General features: G+C 38.5%; 1 protein-coding gene across 4 annotated transcripts in view; it reads right to left on the bottom strand.

The window, feature by feature from the left end:
• The window catches only part of LOC127636484 (rab GTPase-activating protein 1), a 126413-nt gene that overhangs the window by 65947 nt on the left and 38423 nt on the right, over positions 1–22043 (bottom strand). For all 4 annotated transcript variants that reach the window (XM_052116963.1, XM_052116961.1, XM_052116964.1 and 1 more), the window contains 5 exons: positions 20548–20650; positions 17412–17581; positions 16919–17087; positions 14953–15046; positions 6578–6728 (listed from right to left, as the gene is read on the bottom strand). In XM_052116963.1, coding sequence (XP_051972923.1) covers positions 6578–6728; positions 14953–15046; positions 16919–17087; positions 17412–17581; positions 20548–20650 — 687 coding nt within the window. The remainder of the gene's footprint in view (positions 1–6577; positions 6729–14952; positions 15047–16918; positions 17088–17411; positions 17582–20547; positions 20651–22043) is intronic.

Below are 22043 nucleotides of genomic sequence, written 5' to 3'. Positions count from 1 at the left end.
TCAAGAACCCCACCCGACACCAAACAAACATCCCAGTGGTCTTACATAAGTAAGTAGAATAATAAAAAAAGAGCGGTAGTGTAGCGGTTAGTGCGCTGCGCTATGAACCTGGTGACCCGAGTTTGATTCCTGCTCATGGCCAACACCAGTGACAATTATCTGAACTGGTCCCGGGCCTCCCCTAGGTCGACTCAGCCTAAAATGAGTACCTGGTGCGGTGTGTAAAACATCGCCACTGGGGAGACAAAGGCGGATGGGCGTGGTGCTGGCCACCCACCCCCTCGTGTACCGTTCTGGCCTTCATAGGTGCTCGCTAACAGCACTTGCCCCTACAGTCTGTTAAGGCTAAATGGGGGATCTTTGTCTTTGTTGTGTGTGTGTGTATATATATACACACACACACACATAATAAAAACACAACTCTAAAACTATGCCTCTCTCTATATATATAGTCCCACTCCGAGGGCCCCTAAAAACAGATTCCAGCCTATATAAAGCCGTTCAGTTTCCTCAGACAGACAAACAAGTGTTCAGTGAGCCGGCAGTTTATAACTGCAGCAGATGACATAATCATTCCAATGTCCCGCAAAAATAGTCCGCAAAACAAACTCCAGCCAACAGGAGACATTAGTACAAAGAATGAACAGATTCATCCACAACTGTCCCGAAGCAGTGTTATTCCACAAAACAAACTCCAGCCGCTAGGCGGAGCCAACACAAACAGAAACAAAAATGGTGCCCAGCTTCCTCAGACAGCCAGAGTAAGAACAGTGAGTTAATCCACTCTGGAGCTACATGAGAAACACCAAATGGCTTACTCACCCATTGTTTCTATGAAGGAGAGTGCTTGCTTGGGACACGTAACTACATTACGGCCATCCTTCATATCTATTCTCAGTTTGACCAGAAAAATCAATGCAAAAGCGATCTTCCGTTGATGAAAGATTTTCTTACATTCTTTTAATCTATCACGTTTCTCTCTTTTCGAATTCGCAAAATCGGGGAACAAGAAACTATTCTGATTCTTCCAAGAAAGCTTTCCTTTGCTCCTCGCCTCGAGTAACACAAGATCTTTATCAGATGATCTCAGAAATTTGTCCAGAACTGATGTCTCCCTCAGCGGATCTCCAGCTTGTGGCCTGTTAAATTGAGCAGACTCGGGAAGAGCTCGTTTAGGATTATTCACCATATCTCTGCCTTTGTCATGCTCAGGAATTCCAACAATCCATATGTTATTTCTTGAGCTCTTATTTTCCACATCTTCCAGTTTTTCCTAAATGCTTTCCACATTTATTTTGGTCACTGGCGGATTAACGGCCTTTTCGATGACTCCAGTTATTTTATCCGTTTCTCAACATCTGCCTCTCTTGTAACCAACTTTGGTGGATTTTTGTTTCCATCGCCTCAATTGATCGACGTACTACAGTGAGATCTTCCAAGTAAGCAACAACCTTCATCAGCATCACAGACATGTTGGACAGCTGATGCTGGATTTCTCCTGCCACACCATTCAAATCGAGTCCCTGGTGCGCAGGCCCATCAGAGGTTTCATCTTGAGCACGTAAGTGTCTTTTAATGTCTTCAGAGCATGAGGATTTTGAATTTTTGCATATGTTTACCCCAAAGAACAAACATGTAGCTGGGTGTATCGAATCTCACCGGATTATAACATGAAAATAATTAAAAAACTAGCAAAGTGATCAGAGCTCAACGTTTACACGTCTGCTACATAGCAACACATGACCCCCCGACCACCCACTGTCTTGACTATCTGATAAATAATGACCACAAAAAGGGCCATGAAATCAAAGTGCACATGTTAATATTAAGGTTCCAGGTTGCAGCAAAGATCGTGTTTGAGGAAGAACTACCAGTACTAGCTGAATTTGCCAAAGTTTGTGAGTTGTTCCATGCTGGTCTATTATTGTGGTATCATTGATTTCAGGTTTACCCACCAAAAACAGCAGATCAAAACAAATCTTACTGTGGTTGGTAACTTTACATACCATTCAGACTAGAATAAACTTCAAAATGGACTTTATACAGTAGGTCAAGTCGGGCTACACAAGATACCATTTAACTACCTAAAAGGTCTTTGTGATGCTCAAAATGCTTTCAAAACATTTCAAAATGCTAATTGTGTGAACTGTCAGGTGTGTTTACTACTGACACATACTGCTTGAGCTTTCTCAAAGGTTGAGATTCAACTTTGAAACGGAATATGTAGCTGTAGTTAAGTCAAAGTTAAACTTCTTTAATGTAATGCTTTATACAAATGTCTGTCTTCATTAGCCGAGTCTAGATAAACAAATTAGCTAACTTCTTCTCCTTCAGACTATTTCTAGTAAGCTTCATGAGGTATTTTAGTATGATTCATTTCATTGGTGCCACAAACTTGAGAGTCTACAAACCAGAGAAAACACCAGACTGTCTTTTTTTTCTCAACACATATTTTCATGTATAATGCACACAAAGAAATCTTTTAGGATTCACAGTATTAAATAAGCTCCAAATGTTTCACAGAACTGGCAAAATCTGCACTTGATCTTGACGACATCAATTCTATGTGAAGACAATTGATAACTATGCATTACTACATTAAAAAAAAGGGCAAGTGTTTTTGCTTTTGGATGAACTGTGCTTTTACATACTGCAGTAATCAAAATGTCACTAGACATAGAAACAACACAAAAGGTTTCAGGTTTTGGTAGATTTTCCTTAAGTCATTAGAAAGCCTGCAGTGATACAAAATGTGTTTAGCTTATCTCAATATGTTATGAGAGACAGATCTATATGTGCTGGATCCCCTCAGCATGGATGTTGTCTTCACCATCTCGCTCTCACACACACACATCAAGTTTATTTGGTGCGTTTAGTACATGAGGAACATCTTGTAGCCACCTGGGACCTCAATGCTGCAGAATATTTTCTTTACGTAATGATAGCTAACACGGCCGTGCCCAGTGAAATCACTGTGAGCATGTAGCCAAACAAACAAATAAACTCTGAGGCAGCCTTTGCTTGCTCCCGACTATGCAAATCCAAGAAAGCTACACGAAGCTGAATTACGGCCCCATTTAGAATCTGCATTAACATGCTTTCGCTATCGGATAGCACTTGACCACATTAAATGACTGGTGTAAATGCACCCAAGATGCACTGTGATCAGATCACTGAAACCACATTTGGAGGTGGTCAGAGATGAATTCTGAACACATTCAAAGAAGGTGTAAAAGCAAATGCATTTTTGTTTTTTTGGGATAAATATATGCAAGTAATTAATTAACGTGATAAGGTTAGTACAGTCATCCATTGTTAAGGTGCTGTGTTGCGGTTTCTTGCCTTTTTTGTTCATTCTGCCATTGCAATGTGAAAAACACAACAGACATGGCTATCTTGCAAACAATGAACAATATCCAATGAATATACATGGGATATTTATAGTTATAAATGGTGAAATATTTAGGGTAACTATTTTGATATGTAGATTTTATCTTAGTCAACTATTAATCAACCATTACTCAACTTATCAGATGTTTCCAATCTTGCCATATGTTCTACTACTTCATGTAATGTAACACATTTCATAACATTATATAGTAGTAGAGCATTCTGGATAAAAAATTGTAAGAAATAAAACTGTTCTAAAAGCAGTAAGAGAGTTAAAATTAAGAAAGTACAATTATATAAAAAGAACAAAATAAATGTTGACTGGTAAGAGACTCTAAAATGCATTCGATTGTTACTGTCCTCACTTCTGACTAAAGACACGCCCACAATATAGACTCCCACCCCCAACACTGATTGACAGGTGTCCGTGTAAGGCATAAGTAATGCAAGTGCAAAGGGAATTCTGATTCCATTTGAATTTTGGCAGGCTTCATATGGGACACAGAGGAAGTGAAATAGCAAGTGGAAAATTGCTTTTGCTATTTCGATATGACATGGTCATTACTCTTAAGACATGGGAAATGCAGTGGCAAATGGACTTTGCTTTTGCATTGGAAATTTGGCAGACAAATGTACATTTGTGTAAAAGAAAATGCAAAAGGTAATACGCGATTTGCAATTGTATTTGGATTGTGTCAAACTTTATGCGTCCACAAACAGAAAACGCAATTGCAAGTACAATTTGCAATATGTTTTGAAAATTTCCCGGAAAATAATTCCATACCTTTCAATTCACGAGTTGGAATTTTAATTCAACTGGCCACATCCCACGTCATGTTTAATTGGAATTTAGATGTAAATGAAAGGAATAGTTTACTGAATTTCAATTCAAAGAAATTGTTGTGAATAAGAAAATGATCAAGAACTGATAACTTCTTAGGTGTTCTTTTAAGGTTTGAAATGTATAATAAGCATGCCTCATGTTGAAGACTTTGGAGTAAATTAAAGCATTCCAGGAAATGGTGTTCTTGTCATGGTCATTGTCATATTTATGGTATTTATACATACCTTTTTATAATACATTCAAATTTTTCTGTAGGAATTACCTGTAAACATATAATTAGGGCTGGTTGAAAAAAATAGAGAGATTTTACGATTAATCAAGATCTTAATTTAAACGAACCCGATATTGATTCTTAAAATCCCAAGATCTATCTCTTTTATGCAAGTTTACTTGAGCTTTGGTTGTGTTGATAACTATATCTGTAAAAACAATGTGTAATTGAACGGCATGGTTTGGCCCTGTTGTTCATTTTGAAAATGTATATTTCAGTAATGTAGTAAGTTAGACGGTTTTCTGTATAACTGACAGCATTAGCTATATAAGAAAAATTGACTTTGTAACCCAAATATACCTAAATGAATCAAAAATCGAATCAAATCGTAATCAAAATCCAAGTTGAAGCAAACAGAGAACTTGAGATTCGAAATCAAACCAAACTGGGAAGTTAGATTCTTTGAATTTCCTTCCATTTTAATTCCAATTCTGCATCAAGTTTGCTTCCTAAATTCAAACTTAATTTAAAAACTGAAATGGAATTTAATTCATCAAATCATCAAATCCCACTGAAAATGAACGGCCTCCAGTCACTTTTTTTGCTGCAAATAGCTGCCAGTGTGAACGTCCATTCACTCTAGTGGACCCATCTCATCAGCCTCTTTAACTCACATGAAATAAAATAAGTAAATCATACAATACTAAAACATGATGAACAAACCCAAAAAATGGTTAGCTCTCCTTCCCAGAGTAAGAAGCAAAAGGTCAACAAGGGACTGCCAGCTTTCAAATTAGAGCCAAATTACATTGGGTGTAATGAGGAACAAATGGGAGCGGCCACAGCGGTTCACAGAGTACTGAGAATAGTGCTTTTGTGTGTTGTTTGAGCAAAGGCCTCTGTGCAAAGAGTAAACTTGTAAACTTGTGCACAGTAAAATCTCCTGCTTTCAGGAAAATGTCTTTACCACTGTGAGGCACCTCAGGGACACTGAGAAATGACTGACAGATACAGTACATGGGCATTCATCCCTCTGGTTAAAACAAGGAACCCAAACTCTTCACATGCACCAACAAACTGAGTTTGAATGCGGAATGGTGAAAAGGGATGTTGTAGAAAATACATTATGTTGTTGATTGTTTATTTATGTTGTGTTAAGTAAAGGATGTATAGAATCACAGCAGGTCTGTGTGCTCTCCAAGGTGGCAGGAAATAACGCTCAAGACTAAAAAGTTACTTGGAAGCACCTGCCTTCTAAAACAAAACATTTAGGGAGTCAAACATTTTTTGTCACCAAATTACAGAATCAAAATAGTTTATAATGAATGGACCAATTTAGATGGTTGTCATTCACGTTCAAATTATATTTTAGAAATGTACCATTCATCGGACTTGGGATCATTTCAGTTGCACACTACCGACCTACAAAGCCTAAACAAACCGGAACTCAAAATTTGTAGATACTGTGTTTTGCCTTTGCTAGGCAGTCTAGTATTGAGTGCAACAGGGCCAACCAACTTTTTTCAGCCACCTTGGTTTTTCCATGAGTTTTGTTCCATAGGGATTTCATAAAGTACTTTGTAAAGGTTTTCTAAGCCTTGAACCAAACCAACCAGCTCTGAGGTGAATCGTATCATTACACACTTTGATTTGAAGCAGAAAATATTGAAAAACAGGTTTGCCGCGATTCTCTGATTGGTGGATCTCTCTTCGGGATTGTGGGTGGTGTAGTTCTTCACCAGGAATTCATTTTTAGTTTCAAGTTGAAACAACATGGACTGATGGCTTCAACAGAGTCATATAACATTAATTAAACACCGCTGAGCTCACGGAATGTCTGTCTTAATGGTTTATAAGTTATTCCTAAAAATCAATTAGTATATGGAGAAAATAAATGGAATTTATTTCAACACTATTGTCATGTCCAAGCCAAAATAAAACTTAAAATCTAAAGAGATGCTACCATAGAATGAGTCAGGGCCATATTCATTTTATTCACTGACAACATTTGATCGAACCAGGAAAAGCTTAAACTGAAAACGGAAAAGTCTTGTTTGAAATGTACTACTCTGCCATATGATATAAAAAAATGTTTTTGGTACACTAAAATGATATAGGAGTTGTATGTCTACCTTTATAATGAGTGTTCGGTACTCCTCCACCTGGTGGTCATTGTTGTGACATCCGGCCAGTAGCTGCCACACCTCCCCTCTCAAGGCCTCTGGGACACCACTGCGGACCAGCGCCGGCAGCTGTTTGGGCCGAACAGCCAAGTTCAGATGCCTGAAGAAACATTACATGAACCACAGGGACACATTTTTACTGCCTGAATTACAGTGCAATTACATTTAAGACAGCCATCCATAGTTTCTACACAATATGGGGAACAAAAATGAACAAAATTAATGAACAAAGACAAAAGAGTTACACCATGTCCCAACCAGACACGCCATTTGTCTGTCCACACTGAACCTGATATTAGACTTTTCAGAGTGGGTGGGACTATTCTCCATGACTGCGCAGAAACAAACACCAAGCGATTGGCGGAAGGTCCTGTAGTTTGCTGCTTGTCGTAGTCTCAGCTGGTTAGGACAAAAACTTTGATTACCATGCAAGAGATAACTTTTATTACTTGTAGTTTTATCGCTTTGCATCTGATTGGGACATGGTGTCAAAATAAACATGTATATAATACACACAACCTTTTTAGTCACACACATGACAGTAATCTAATTAAATACTGGAGATTAGGGAGTACTCTATACCTATTTCAGTGTAGCTACATCATGCAATTACAGTGGCAAGAACTGGAATTAGCTGGTTTTCTGCATTAATTGGTCACAAAATATGATCTTATCTCCATCCAAGTCACAAGTATAGACAAATACAATGTGCTTAAGCTAACAACACACAAACAAGTATAATCTTCCATGTCTTTATTGTACACATTCCATTAAAAATTCACAGAGCTGTGGAAAAAGTAAGCGAACCCTTGGATTTAATAACTAGTCGATCCTCTTTTGGCAGCAATAACCTCAACCAAGCGTTTCAGTTAGCAGCGGATTAGACCTGCACAACGTTCAGAAGGATTTTTGGACCATTCCTGCTCATAGAACTGCTTCAGTTCAGCCATATTCTGAGGATGTCTGGTGTGAACAGCTCTCTTGAGGTCAGTCCACAGCATCTCTATTGGGCTAAGGTCTGGGCTCTGACTGGGCCACTCCAAAAGGTGGATTTCATTTTTTTGAAACCATTCAGTTGTGAATTTGCTTCAGTGTTTACGGACATTGTCCTGCTGCATCAGCCAACTTCTACCGAGCTTCAGCTGGTGCACAGCCACCCTGACATTATCCTGTAGGATATCTTGAAAAACTTGGGAATTAATTTTTCCCACAATGATGGCAAGTGGTCCAGGCCCTGAAGCAGCAAAGCAGCCAAAAATCATGATGCTACCTCAAATGTACTTCACCATTGCAATGTTTTCATGTTGGTATGCAGTGCCCTTTTTAAACCATACATAGTGTTGCGTGTTCTTCCCAAACAATCCAACCTTAGTTTCATCAGCCCACCAAAAATGTTCCCAGTAGCGTTGTGGAGTGTCAAGGCAGTCTTTGGCAAACTTGAGGCATGCATCAATGTTATGCACCGGAGCGGTTATCGGAGTTACCGTAGCCTTTCTGTCAGCTGGAACCAGTCTGGTCATTATACCCCAAATATGATGAATATATTATCCCTTTGGGGTTAACTTTGTAACCCTTTCCAGCTGCAAAGCAATAATTCTTGATCATAGGTCTTCTGAGATCTCTTTTTTACAAGGCATGGTCCACGTCACCAGATACTTCTTATTAATAGCAAACTCCAAATGTTTGAGAGTTTCTTATAAGTTATACCTCTAAAGTTGTGGCAAAATGGCTTAAGGACAACAAAGTCAAGGTATTGGAGTGACCATCACAAAGCCCTGACCTCAATCCGAAATTTGTGGGCAGAACTGAAAAAGCGTGTACAAACCTGACTCAAGTTCTGTCTGGAGGAATGGGACAAAATTCCAGCAACTTATTATGAGAAGCTTGTGGAAGGCTACACTAATGACTGACCTAAGTTAAACAATTTAAAGGCAATGTTACCAAATACTAACAAAGTTTATGTAATCTTCTGACCCACTGGAAATGTGATGAAAGAAAGAAAAGCTGAAATAAATAATTCTCTCTACTATTATTCTGACCTTTCACCTACTTAAAATAAAGTAGTGATCCTAACTGACCTAAGACAGGGAATGTTTTCTATGATTAAATGTCAGGAATTGTGAAAAACTGAGTTTAAATGTATTTGCTAAGGTGTATGTAAACTTCTGACTTCAAATCTATGCAACAAGTATTTGAAGGAAGAGCTTCAGATTTGGCGGTTACATATATGTCACATGTCACTTCTGTCTTTCAGAGCGTACAAAACCTGAGGCCAATTATGGTCCGACTAACATGTTTAAATGCTGGACAAATGTAAGCTACAATCACATTCAGTCAGCAAGTCAGATTTCACAAAAATCAGACTGGTACAAATTCAGTCGTTTACATGACACTAAAAATACTAATTATTGTTTTAGTCAGAGTGAAATCAAACTTTTAAAGTGCATGTAAATGTACCGAGTGTTGCACTGCCATACAGAAATTCTGGGAGGCTATGTCATCTATTTATGTAAAGAGCTGTGAGGAACATTTGACTAATGGAGATGATTGGATAATTATAAAACACAATCTAAACCTGCTACAGGCATAATCTATGAATGAGCAATGTGTTTACGAGCACTCATTGTATTTGTTTATGGAATACTGGGTCATACCACAGGTGCCAAGAAAAGTGCATACTTCCAGTGTGCCGCAACATGAACTAACCCTTTCCTACAGGGATGTTTTAGCATGGATATTACACTGCCAATCATTTAAAACTGGCAAACTCAAATGGGATTACTGCTGCAAACAGTTTCCTTCAATTAGAAACACTGAACAACAGTGCAACAAATCTCTGTTTATGACATTAAATTATACTGTCATTTGCATGAGTCACTAATGAGTGAATAAGTCCTTTTATAAATCTGTAATTTAAGTCTGTGAGCTAGGGAACATGGAAGCAAATGTGTTTAAGGTAATAGTTCAACCAAAAAAGAAAATTCTGTCATAATTGATTCACCCGGGTTGCAATAAAGCCATACGACTTTATGTATTCAATAGAATAGAAAATATGAAATTCTAAAGAATGTTAATATTTCTCTTTTCTATAAATAAAATGGCACCATAAAAGTAGCCCATTTGTCCCATGTGCTATATTCCAAGCCATAATATAGCTTTGTGTGAGGAATGGACCCAACTAATGGCATTTGGCATCAATGACGTCAAATCTGATTTGACCACTTGTCATGCCAGGTCTACAGTTGAAGTCAGAAGTTTACATACACCTTAGCAAATACATTTAAATTCAGTTTTTCACAATTCCTGACATTTAATCATAGAAAACATTCCCTGTCTTAGGTCAGTTGGGATCACTACTTTATTTTAAGAATGTGAAATGTCAGAATAATAGTAGAGAGATTTATTTATTTCAGCTTTTATTTCTTTCGTCACATTCCCAGTGGGTCAGACGTTTACATTTTAGCATTGCCTTTAAATTGTTTAGCTTGGGTCAAAAGTTTTGGGTAGCCTTCCACTAGCTTCTCACAAGAAGTTGCTGGAATTTTGGCCCATTTCTCCAGACAGAACTGGTGTAACGGAGACAGGTTGGTAGGCCTCCTTGCTCACACATGCTTTTTCTGTTCTGCCACTAATGTTTGAGGTCAGGGCTTTGTGATGGGCACACCAATGCATTGACCTTGTTGTCCTTAAGCCATTTTGCCACAAATTTGGAGGCATGCTTTGGGTAATTGTCCATTTGGAAGACTAATTTGCGACCGAGCTTTAACGTCCTGGCTAATGTCTTGAGATTTTGCTTCAATATATCCACATAATTTTCCTTCCCCATGATGCCATCTATTTTGTGAAGTGCACCAGTCCCTCCTGCAGCAAATCACCCACAACATGATGCTGCCACCCCCATGCTTCACTAGCCTCACCCTTTTTCCTCCAAACATAACAATGGTCATTATGGCCAAAACGTTCAATATTTCTTTAATTAGATGAGAGGAAATTTCTCCAAAAAGTGTGAAATAGGAGCTGCTCATGTTCAGCTCCCATTTCCTGACAAAGCAAGGAAAAAAAGCATGCATTTAATGGCTGTGTTTTAATGAAATTGACCATTTGCACTGCCTGCTTTAAAACTGACTCCAGAGACTCAGGCATTTGATTTGATGCGAGAGATTCGTGATGAATCATACAGTGGGTCCACTTGGCTGAAGGGGCTAAATCAGGGATGTCCAAACTACGGCCCGCCGACTGCTCTGATGTGGCCCGCGAGAGGTTCTTTTTTTTTTAATGTACATTCTACTTAAAAAGCAATAAAATACATGGAGTACTGAAATGATGCCCTGTCTCTGTTTTTTCTTGAAAACCATTTGCGTCCCCCTTCCGATCTCTCCATGCCCCCGTGTTGAGAACCATTGGAATTTTTCAAGCTGCTTAAAGGCACATTTAACGTAGTGTATGTAAACTTCTGATCCACTGGAATTGTGATATAGTCAATTAAAAGTGAAACAATCTGTCTGTAAACAATTGTTGGAAAAATTACAAGCACAAGTAATTTAGTGCACAAGTTATTTAGATTAATTTTAAGGAACTTTTATGGTGTTTTTTATTTTATCTCATCAGCAGGGCGGAGCTGGGGGGGGCGTACACATACGCACCTCCGACCCCACCCACACCTCAGACAAAAGCCTTGCCACCCCACTCATAGCTGCACATCTACGTCCCAGGTGTCGCTGTATCCATTCCACTCCACGTTTGTATCAACGCGCCTCCGACAATGACGCACCCCCACATCACCAAACCCCAACCCCACACCCCCAGGTCGGACCATATAACACTCGCCAAGACAGATGTTTTGGTGTGTACTCTGTGAACAACAGAGACGATGTTCATTTGTGAGGCAAGACCACAAACTCTCAAAATATTAACAAAAAACTGATCATTAAAAATGGTTTGTCTTTAAATTTTAGGTGTGCAAAAATGCAATTGCAAAAGAAATATTGTAAATCTCAATTTCCAAAACAAAGAGATCAGCAAAGGGGAAAGCAAGGGACTACCAGATACAGATGCGAGCACACATACACACACACACACACACACACACACACACACACACACACAGACACACACACAGACACACACACAGACACACACACAGACACACACACAGACACAGCTGTGTTCTTTAGCAGTGCAGAAAGAATTGCAAGCAGTAATTAAATTCCTGAGCTTTTTAATTGAATTCATCTTAAGTTTTTGACTAAAAATAATGAGAGTAATGGAAGGGGGGGGGGGGGTCTTATGACCTTTAACTGTATTTGACCTTTCCTCCAATCCCCTTTCAACTGCTCCACATTAAAACATCTCTCTCATTTCTGTCCCATGAATGACTTCTTAAATTAGAAAGTGTGTGTGTGTGTCTGTGTGCGCATTGATAATTTTTGGACTAAATTGGAAAAAGGAAATGTGTGAGATAGGAAGATCTTGATTCAACATTTTATGAAGCTTCCCTGTGTCGATGACATATTGAAGCTATTTAACAGTATCAGTGAAAGAACAGGCATTCAAGAGAACCTTTTATCTAAATGTGCATATGCTAATGTGCAATAATCAATCTGTACAGGAATCTCTACAAGCTTCGTATTCAATCTGAATCTCACAAGCCTGGTGAAACTCTTTAAAGTAGAAGTGTGTTAGTATTTAGATGTTTAAATACTCCCAGTTAAATAGGCATAGATAACTACAGTAACTATATTATATAATTCCTTGGTTGATTTCCTTGAAAAGTGTAAACACTGAGTCTCAAAACAATCAAAAACATTCCTCTGTTTGAGCATGCTAACCACCCAGGAATAAGTCTGCTCCCAGTATTATATCATGAGGGGTGCCAGTGGCTTGCAACATCCCTTCAAGATCTATAAAAAAAGCCCAGATCATCAACGTTAGGTGCGTAAATGTTAACCAAAATAAGAGTTTTCCACTGAATTTCTACTAAAACAATAATGACTTCCTTTTCTTTCTCCCCAATTTGGAATGCCTAATTCCCAATGCACTCTAAGTCCTCGTGGTAGCGTAGTGACTCAATCTGGGTGGTGGAGGACGAATCTCAGTTGCCTCCACGTCTGAGACCATCAATCCATGCATCTTATCACGTGGCTTGTTGAGCGCATTTAGGGCTGGGGCGGTATGGATTTTTTTTAACCGCGGTTGAAAAGCAAGATATTCCTTTATATATCCGCATTAAATACATTACATTGGATCAGAGAAGTCCCCCCCCCCGACAGACTTTGGCGCACACATCAGAAGTCGCTTTTGATAGACAGACTTTAAATATTGTCACCTACATCCGAAGAAAAAAAACGAGCACAATTTTAAATAGTCAAATTGTCATCAAGCAGTAATTTGGCATGAACTAATCACTGTATAGATTTCCTTATTTAAGATTATTCTCAGATACATTCGCATTGAAGATGGGTCAGACATGATTTTGACAACCGCGAGTCTTTGACTCGTGAATCGAATCTCACCAGTTTATGTCATTAATAGTGTAAAAACTAGCGAAGTGCACAGAGCTCGCCATTAACATGTCCGAACCTCGCATGGTGTCAAGTGGCTCCTCCAAGGATGTTTTTAAAGATTTCCTGTTTCATTGACATACCCAAAATTTAAGGATTGTAACTCAACATATAACTCGAGAAAAACAACAACAACAAAAAAATAGGAGGTTCAAGTGTTTGGTATAATTGCGAAGAAAACTTGTGAAATTTTATAATATAGATCATGAAAAATTTTGAGACTCTCAGCCTAAGAAACTGCTGAAAATCACACACAAAAAATGTGAGCCAAAAATGTACTTTTTTCTTATTTCACATTATATATCTCTGAGTGTAAAAAGGTGGCTCTGAAAAACAGCTTTTGTTTTTTTTTTACAATTTTTTTCATGTCAACTCTAACTGAGAAACATTTATTGTTGATAGGACAAAGCAATCAAAAGTTATAGCACTACAAAAATTATTTATCATAGTGTCCAAAAACATCTCCAAACATTGTACATAAAAACTAACTACACATGCAAACACAACAACAACTAAAGGTTTTAAATATTTTTGTGATGAGATTTTACAGAATGAGTTTCATTCTGTTCCATTTAAGTCATCATTGTGTCTTTTACTTGGTGCCATATGGTGTCACATTTTGACTGTGAATAAAACAAATGGGCTGGTTATATTCTACTCTTTGAGAGCTTTCCAACAATATATGACACATGGCTATTTGATGAGTTTGATGTTTTTACTGATTGCAATAATATGTACATTGCAATTTATTTATTTATTTATTTTATCAAAATGGAACACCTCTGATTTGTCTGCAGATGTCAAAGCACCTGTTCAGTTTTGGTCATAATGGCTGCATGCATTGGAAAGTAGAACTTCTATACTATCAATCGATACCTATTTTGTATTGTTCAAGACTGTAGTTATTAATATTTTGACAACTGCCGGCGCTCATCCAAGCTTAAAGGGTTAAATAAAATTATAATTTTTAACCTAATTAATTAAATGAAAACTGAATTGCAACAATATTTGCTAAGAAAGGTCCCCAAATGCAGATAATTCAATATGTAATAATAAAAATAAGTATAAATATAATAGCAATCCTCTGTTGGTAGGAAACATCCTTATTATGAGCTGTCAGGGAGCATGATAAATTATGTTAATTCTTTGTAAGTTTTATTTTTAATATTTACATTTACATTATGCATTTGGCAGATGCTTATATCCAAAGCGACTTACAGTGCACTTATTACAGGGACAATCCCCCCAGAGCAACCTGGAGTTAAGTGTCTTGCTCAAGGACACAATGATGGTGGCTGTGGGGATCGAACCAGCGACCATAATATAATTAATCACACTGAATTAACATACTAAATCAACAGCGTCCTGAATTTTTTTTATTGACAACATGAAATCATGCAGCCAACATTCAGGGTTCATTCAGAGGGCCAAAAAAGTTAAATGATAAAGATAAAAATAAAAGAAATCTTCAACTTGGCTATTGAACTAGCTAAGGTTGAGTATCACTGCAGTAGAATATAACTATGTGAGGTAACATTCTGCTTATGACAGTTATAATAGCTCAAACTCATTTTAATACATGCTATTAAAAGTGAGGCTCTCAGTTTCTTCCTGGATAGCTCATTTGGTTCACATGCCGCTCAAAGAGTGCGGTTGACATGTGGTCGCAATAAGCCTGGTTCCTGCTGCTCGTGCACTACACAACTAAAGGCCATACTGCATGTAACTTTATATTAGCTCTATATATTGTTGTAAAGCACTCACCATTTGGATAACAAATCGCCCCAAGTTTCCAGAATTTTTTCACCGCATTCCTTAGACACGTCTCCAGAGCCGCTAAGTAAGGGCTCATCATTATCTAGAGAAACAGAGAGAGGAATTAAGAGAGAAAAGGATGTTCTAAGTAGAGGTCAACCTATAATGGACTTTGCCGATACCGATGACTAAGATGGTAAAGAAGGCTGATAACGGATTCATCGGTCAACCATTTTGAAAATAGTATGTTAGAATGTTAAAAAAATGTTTAGTCCTTAACTACACTCACCTAAAGGATTATTAGGAACACCTGTTCAATTTCTCATTAATGCAATTATCTAATCAACCAATCACATGGCAGTTGCTTCAGTGCATTTAGGGGTGTGGTCCTGGTCAAGACAATCTCCTGAACTCCAAACTGAATGTCAGAATGGGAAAGAAAGGTGATTTAAGCAATTTTGAGCGTGGCATGGTTGTTGGTGCCAGACGGGCCGGTCTGAGTATTTCACAATCTGCTCAGTTACTGGGATTTTCACGCACAACCATTTCTAGGGTTTACAAAGAATGGTGTGAAAAGGAAAAACATCCAGTATACGGCAGTCCTGTGGGCTGAAAATGCCTTGTTGATGCTAGAGGTCAGAGGAGAATGGGCCGACTGATTCAAGCTGATAGAAGAGCAACTTTGCCTGAAATAACCACTCGTTACAACCGAGGTATGCAGCAAAGCATTTGTGAAGCCACAACACGCACAACCTTGAGGCGGATGGGCTACAACAGCAGAAGACCCCACCGGGTACCACTCATCTCCACTACAAATAGGAAAAAGAGGCTACAATTTGCAAGAGCTCACCAAAATTGGACCGTTGAAGACTGGAAAAATGTTGCCTGGTCTGATGAGTCTCGATTTCTGTTGAGACATTCAGATGGTAGAGTCACAATTTGACGTAAACAGAATGAGAACATGGATCCATCATGCCTTGTTACCACTGTGCAGGCTGGTGGTGGTGGTGTAATGGTGTGGGGGATGTTTTCTTGGCACACTTTAGGCCCCTTAGTGCCAACTGGGCATCGTTTAAATGCCACGGCCTACCTGAGCATTGTTTCTGACCATGTCCATCCCTTTATGGCCACCATGTACCCATCCTCTGATGGCTACTTCCAGCAGGATAATGCACCATGTCACAAAGCTCGAATCATTTCAAATTGGTTTCTTGAACATGACAATGAGTTCACTGTACTAAAATGGCCCCCACAGTCACCAGATCTCAACCCAATACAGCATCTTTGGGATGTGGTGGAACGGGAGCTTCATGCCCTGGATGTGCATCCCACAAATCTCCATCAACTGCAAGATGCTATCCTATCAATATGGGCCAACATTTCTAAAGAATGCTTTCAGCACCTTGTTGAATCAATGCTACGTAGATTTAAGGCAGTTCTGAAGGCGAAAGGGGGTCAAACACAGTATTAGTATGGTGTTCCTAATAATCCTTTAGGTGAGTGTATGACGAGCACAGACATAGAGGCTACATGAGTCAAAATGAACAAAATCCAAATGCAGTAATATTGTGTTTTAGATTTAGTGCATAATGCTAGACTTTAACTAAAAAATTTAAATATGGATATTGTCAATAATGAGAGATTTAGATATAACAAATCCCCACAAGTTGTCAGTGAATGGTTTCTGTTCACCTCTACTGATTTATAGGCCTACATCTAGTTCTCAGTAGTAAAGGTTCAGTAAAAACTTGGCAAAAAACAAAAATTATAAAAACGTGAGCCTCGGGTGACAAAGTAACAATAATAAATGACTAGATTGTTACAATTACTGAGTGAGTGGAATTTGTCTGTGCAAAAATCTATCATTAGTGAATGCTAAAAAAAAAACAAGATCTGTGAGAATCTTACAGAACAACTCCAGCTACCATACAGTGACTGTGATTGACCGTTCATGTGTGTGGTGTGGACCGCTGACCTTCCTCCTCATCATCCTCTGGTGGCGAGGGCACAATAGAGCCGTGAGATCCAAAGGACAGTATGCCGGGGCTAGCTGTGGTCTTCATCCTTTCTCTCTCCGTCTCACTCTCTAAGCTCACCACTTCATACAGCGTGTCTGAATTACTCTTCCGCTCCTTGTTCTCCATCTGAGCCCAGAGAAATGACAAATTCACATACCGCACTCAAGACTAAATATAGTTGCAAAAACCCAGTTATTCCTTGAATCAGTGACTGCAGCGATGCAAACACCTCAACCAATTATGCATGCTTTTATACCTTGGTTGTGTCTTAAATACTAGCGAGCTTCCTACCTACAGTAGATAGCTGCTTACGCCAGCCATGGAAGCTCTAAGTATTATAGGCATGCTGAGCTGTGAAAATCGCCATATAAGAGGATCTATCCTTTGACTGAGAGTCTCTATATGTAACTTGAATAGCAGAAGACATAAATTATTCTAGTCTGCACTCACGGGTCTGAGTTTAAGATAGAAGGACTCAGTGTAACTGCGTTTACTGAAGGGCCAAAAGAGCCTGTCGTTGGGGGAGCACACTCGAACCCGTGTCTCCAGCAGGAACCTCACAGGCTCCTCCACCTCAGTTATCACCAGATCCACTGCCGTTGTCATGTACATGAACTTATCTGTATCAGACAAAATACAAACAAAAAGCAGCAGTGGTTATATGGGAGATTCTTCAAATAGGGCAGTGTTTCTCAACCTTTTTGACTCCAAGGGCCCCCATTGTACAAGACAATGTTCAAAGATATTTCCTTTGGTACTTGTTTTCTCGATGCATCGATTACAAGTCCTGCTGATTCTCGATATGCATCGATCTTGAAATATGATTTTTTTTTTAACAGAGGATTGTTAGTGTTGGTCAATAAACTATTTAAACAGCTAAAAACCGAATAAATCATAATTCAGCAAAATAGTAAACAATAATTGAGATAATATAATTATTAACTTAGTTACATGTAGATCTAATTAATAAATTAATAAATTGTTGAAAATAATTGATTTAGTTTTTTGTGAAATATGAAATACTAGTTATGCTCAGCTCTAAAATATTTTATTGGCACATTGCACTCTTTGTTGTATTCCAAATGCCTGTACGTACCAAGTAAACAGCCAAAAAAAGAAACGTCCTCTCACTTTCAACTGCTTTTATTTTCAGCAAACTAAACATGTGTAAATATTTGTATGAACATAAAAAGGTTCAACAACGAAGACATAAACTCTCTCAGACATGTGAATAACAGAAATGGATTAATGTGTCCCTGAATAAAGGGAGGGTCAAATTAAGTACTGCAGTGCATCTCCTCTTCATGGACTGCACCAGATTTGCCAGATGATACTCCACTCTTCCACCAAGGCACTTGCAAGTACCCGGACATTTCTGGGGGGAATGGCCCTAGCCCTGACCCTCCGATACAACAGGTCCCAGACGTGCTCAATGGGATTGAGATCCGGGCTCTTCGCTGGCCATGGCAGAACACTGACATTCCTGTCTTGCAGGAAATCACACACAGAACGAGCAGTATGGCAGGTGGCATTGTCATGCTGGAGGGTCATGTCAGGATGAGTCTGCAGAAAGGGTGCCACATGAGGGAGGATGTCTTCCCTGAGATTGCCTGCAATGACAAAAAGCTCAGTCCGATGATGCTGTGACACACCATCCCAGACCATGTCGGGACTTCCACCTCCAAATCGATCCCGCTCCAGAGTACAGGCCTCGTGTAACGCTCATTCCATCGACGATAAACGCCAGTCCGACCATCACCCCTGGTGAGACACAAACCGCGACTCGTCAGTGTAAACACTTTTTGCCTGTCCTGTCTGGTCCAGCGAAGGTGGGTTTGTGCCCATATGCGACATTGTTGTCGGTGATGTCTGGTAAGGACCTGTCTTACAACAGGACTACAAGCCCTCAGTCCAGCCTCTCACAGCCTATTGCAGACAGTCTGAGCACTGATGGAGGGATTGTGTTTTCCTGGTGTAACTCGGGCAGTTGTTGTTGCCATCCTGTACCTGTCCCGAAGGTGTGATATCCGGATGTACAGAATCTGTGCAGGTGTTGTTACATGTGGTCTGCCACTGCGAGGATGATCAGCGGCCCTTCCTGTCTCCCTGTAGCGCTGTCTTGCGCGTCTCACAGTACGGACATTGCAATTTATTGCCCTGGCCACATCTGCAGTCCTCATGCTTCCATGCTGCATGCCTAAAGCACATTCACACAGATGAGCAGGGAAACTGGTGTTTTTCAGAGTCAGTAAAAAGATCTCTTTAGTGTCCTAAGTTTTTATAACTGTGACGTTAATTACCTACCATCTGTAAGCTCTTAGTGTCTTAATGACCATTGCACAGGTGCATGTTCATTAATTATTTATGGTTCATTGACTAAGAATGGAAAACATTGTTTAAACCCTTTACAATAATAAACTGTGAAGTTATTTGGATTTTTACTAAATTATCTTTAAAACACAGTGTCCTGAAAAAGAGAGTTTACTGAATGTGTTTTCTTTCAAGTTACTTTTGGTGCAATCTTAAACAATCATAAACAATCTTAAGTAGTTTGTCTTTGTTTTAGACACATTAGGTGAATATTATAAATGCACTGAAACAAATACAAAATCAAATCATTAATCGAATCGTTCTGTATTTGCAAAGAAACGCTTTTGAATCGAATAAAAATCCTTGAATCGTGAATCTAATCGATTCGCTTTTAAACCAAAGATTCACACCCCCAGTAATGATGACAAAACTGTTCATTTAAAAAAAATAGAGAAATATTACAGTACTTGGTGTGTCAATTGATTAAAATAAATAATTGTGCTACATTTTGGGATTCAAGAAATTTACGTTCTTCAATGAAAACCAAGTTGAAAGGATTTGCTGAACTACACTAAGGAATGTGTTTTTTTTTTCTGGCAAAACTTTTCATTTTTAGTGAGGTTTTTTAGCATTTTGATTAAGTTAGATTATAAATATTACTTGAAATTATTTTGAGGCACTCTGTGGCCCCCTTGGAAGTTTGCTGAGGCCCACCACCCTGGATGAGAACCACTGCATAAAAGGGAACTTTTGTTGTCCACCAGGGTGATAAAAATAAATTTGTTGTGTGTGTGTTTGTTTTTTAAAGCATTAATTATATCTAATACTATATTTTATCTTTTTTATTATTACAGAATTTCTCTATTTTGTCCCCCACCGAAATTTTAACTCCTCGGTCTATAATAAATGCATTTTTAAAAAAAACACTACAATTAGAAAAAAATACTTTTTTCATAAGAATTTAAAAATCACATTTTCAATTTATTTGGTATTTGTGTACAATTTGAATTTTTTAATAGAAATAAAAAACATCACTGTGCCCAATACTGTTCTCATCACCATCACACATATTAGAATTTATTTATTTTTTATTTGAAAAAGAGAAGTGAGAAGAGCACCTAATTGATAGTCCTAATGCAGATTGTCAAAGCATGGTCAAATATGTCCATTTATGTCTGATGGCCATTATTACAGTGCCTATGAATGTCCTGTATTCCAACGAAGCGTGTCTAATATAGTTACCTCCTGCAACCCGAGTATGCATATGTGTCTGTACCTTTGGGTGTCTCCTCGTTCACAGCCTGAAACTGCGGAGTGTTGGGATTCCAGCTTCCTGTGATGATGTAAGACTTCCCGTCTGAACTCTTGCCCATTGATTCCTAACCGACAAGCAAAGAAAGGCAGAGGTCAGTTGAGGAGAGCCGAGGGAATTAACAGAAAGAGTAAAAGTCAGACATAATCTTCTTGACTTCATAGAAATTTAATTTGTGGCTATAAACCCAATGTAATTCACTCATGGTGAATTAAACAATTGGGAGCCATCCCGGCCAAAATCCAGACAGCTGATTGGTTGGCATTGTCTGCAGAACTAACAGGATGGAGGAAAACATTTCTAGGCTCATGAGGACTGTGTGGCCAAATGAAAAAGCTGTTCCAGAACTCTGTTAAATGCAATGTTAAAACATTCTGTTTAGAAGCCACAGGACATGTGTCCCCTCCAGCATTCTGTCCTGAAGAGTTTGATGTCCCAAACGGATCAATGTTTGGGCATCTTGTTAAAGGGGTAATGACATGCCTTTTTTTATTATTATTTTAATGTTCCTCAAAGTTTAATTATTATATATAAACCGTAATATACCTGTAAAACATGATCATTTTCTACCCTCATTCTGACCCTCTGTCAGAAACACTTGGTTTTGGATTTGGTGCTGCTACTCCTTTAAGACATGACAGTAAACCTGCAGTCTTTTTGCCATCTCACTACTCATTAATGTAGGAATTGATGTGTTGTTGTGGAGGCAGTCAGATGCAAATGTCTACCACAGTGTGACATCACAATGTGGAGGAAGTAGCGAACGAGTTGTTTTGGCAGCTTGGTTTCAACAAATACTTATTTTGCCGTGAGGAGGAAGTTTTGAGTTCTGAAACTTATAGAGTCTTTATAGCACAAAGATACAAGAAAATGGAAATCCTCATGTCATGAACTCTTTAAAGCTTGTCTCTTCCAAATATATTCTTGCCTGACCCTGATGACAGATTATGTATCATGAGGTCTTGCTTACTCCGATTTGGCCGTCAAGCTTTCGTTATTGTTTTTACCAGATGGAGGACCTTAAATGTTACTTAAGCTTTTTAATTATGAAATTGTGTACTGTATGGAATGATATTTGTGTCACTAGGATTTGAATTAGAATTTTAGGGCTTTGAAATAAATTATGTTAACTTAAAATTGAACTGTTTGAACTTGAAATGTGTAAATATGATATGAATTCAGATCCGAAAATTTTATTTCAGGTTTTAAATACACCGATACCTGTTACAAAATTTCAGATAGAACAGTTCAGGTTTTATATTTAAATTCAGGAAAATTCTGAAAAAAGACATTTGGTAGGAGCAATTAAGACTGTATATAACCAAACTTCGTCTTGACCATTAAGAATGGGAATCATAGGAAATTTTAAGATTCCCGTTTCGATTCCTCTTAACAATCCCAGTTCCTTAATGGTTTCAGTAAAGATTCTTTTAGTACATTTGAGGAAGAATCATTTAGAA

The sequence above is a fragment of the Xyrauchen texanus genome, chromosome 44, assembly GCF_025860055.1.
Source record: "Xyrauchen texanus isolate HMW12.3.18 chromosome 44, RBS_HiC_50CHRs, whole genome shotgun sequence".
NCBI lineage: Eukaryota > Metazoa > Chordata > Actinopteri > Cypriniformes > Catostomidae > Xyrauchen > Xyrauchen texanus.
The sequence above is the reverse complement of the archived record's forward strand: the minus strand, read 5'-3'. Positions and strand labels throughout refer to the sequence as shown.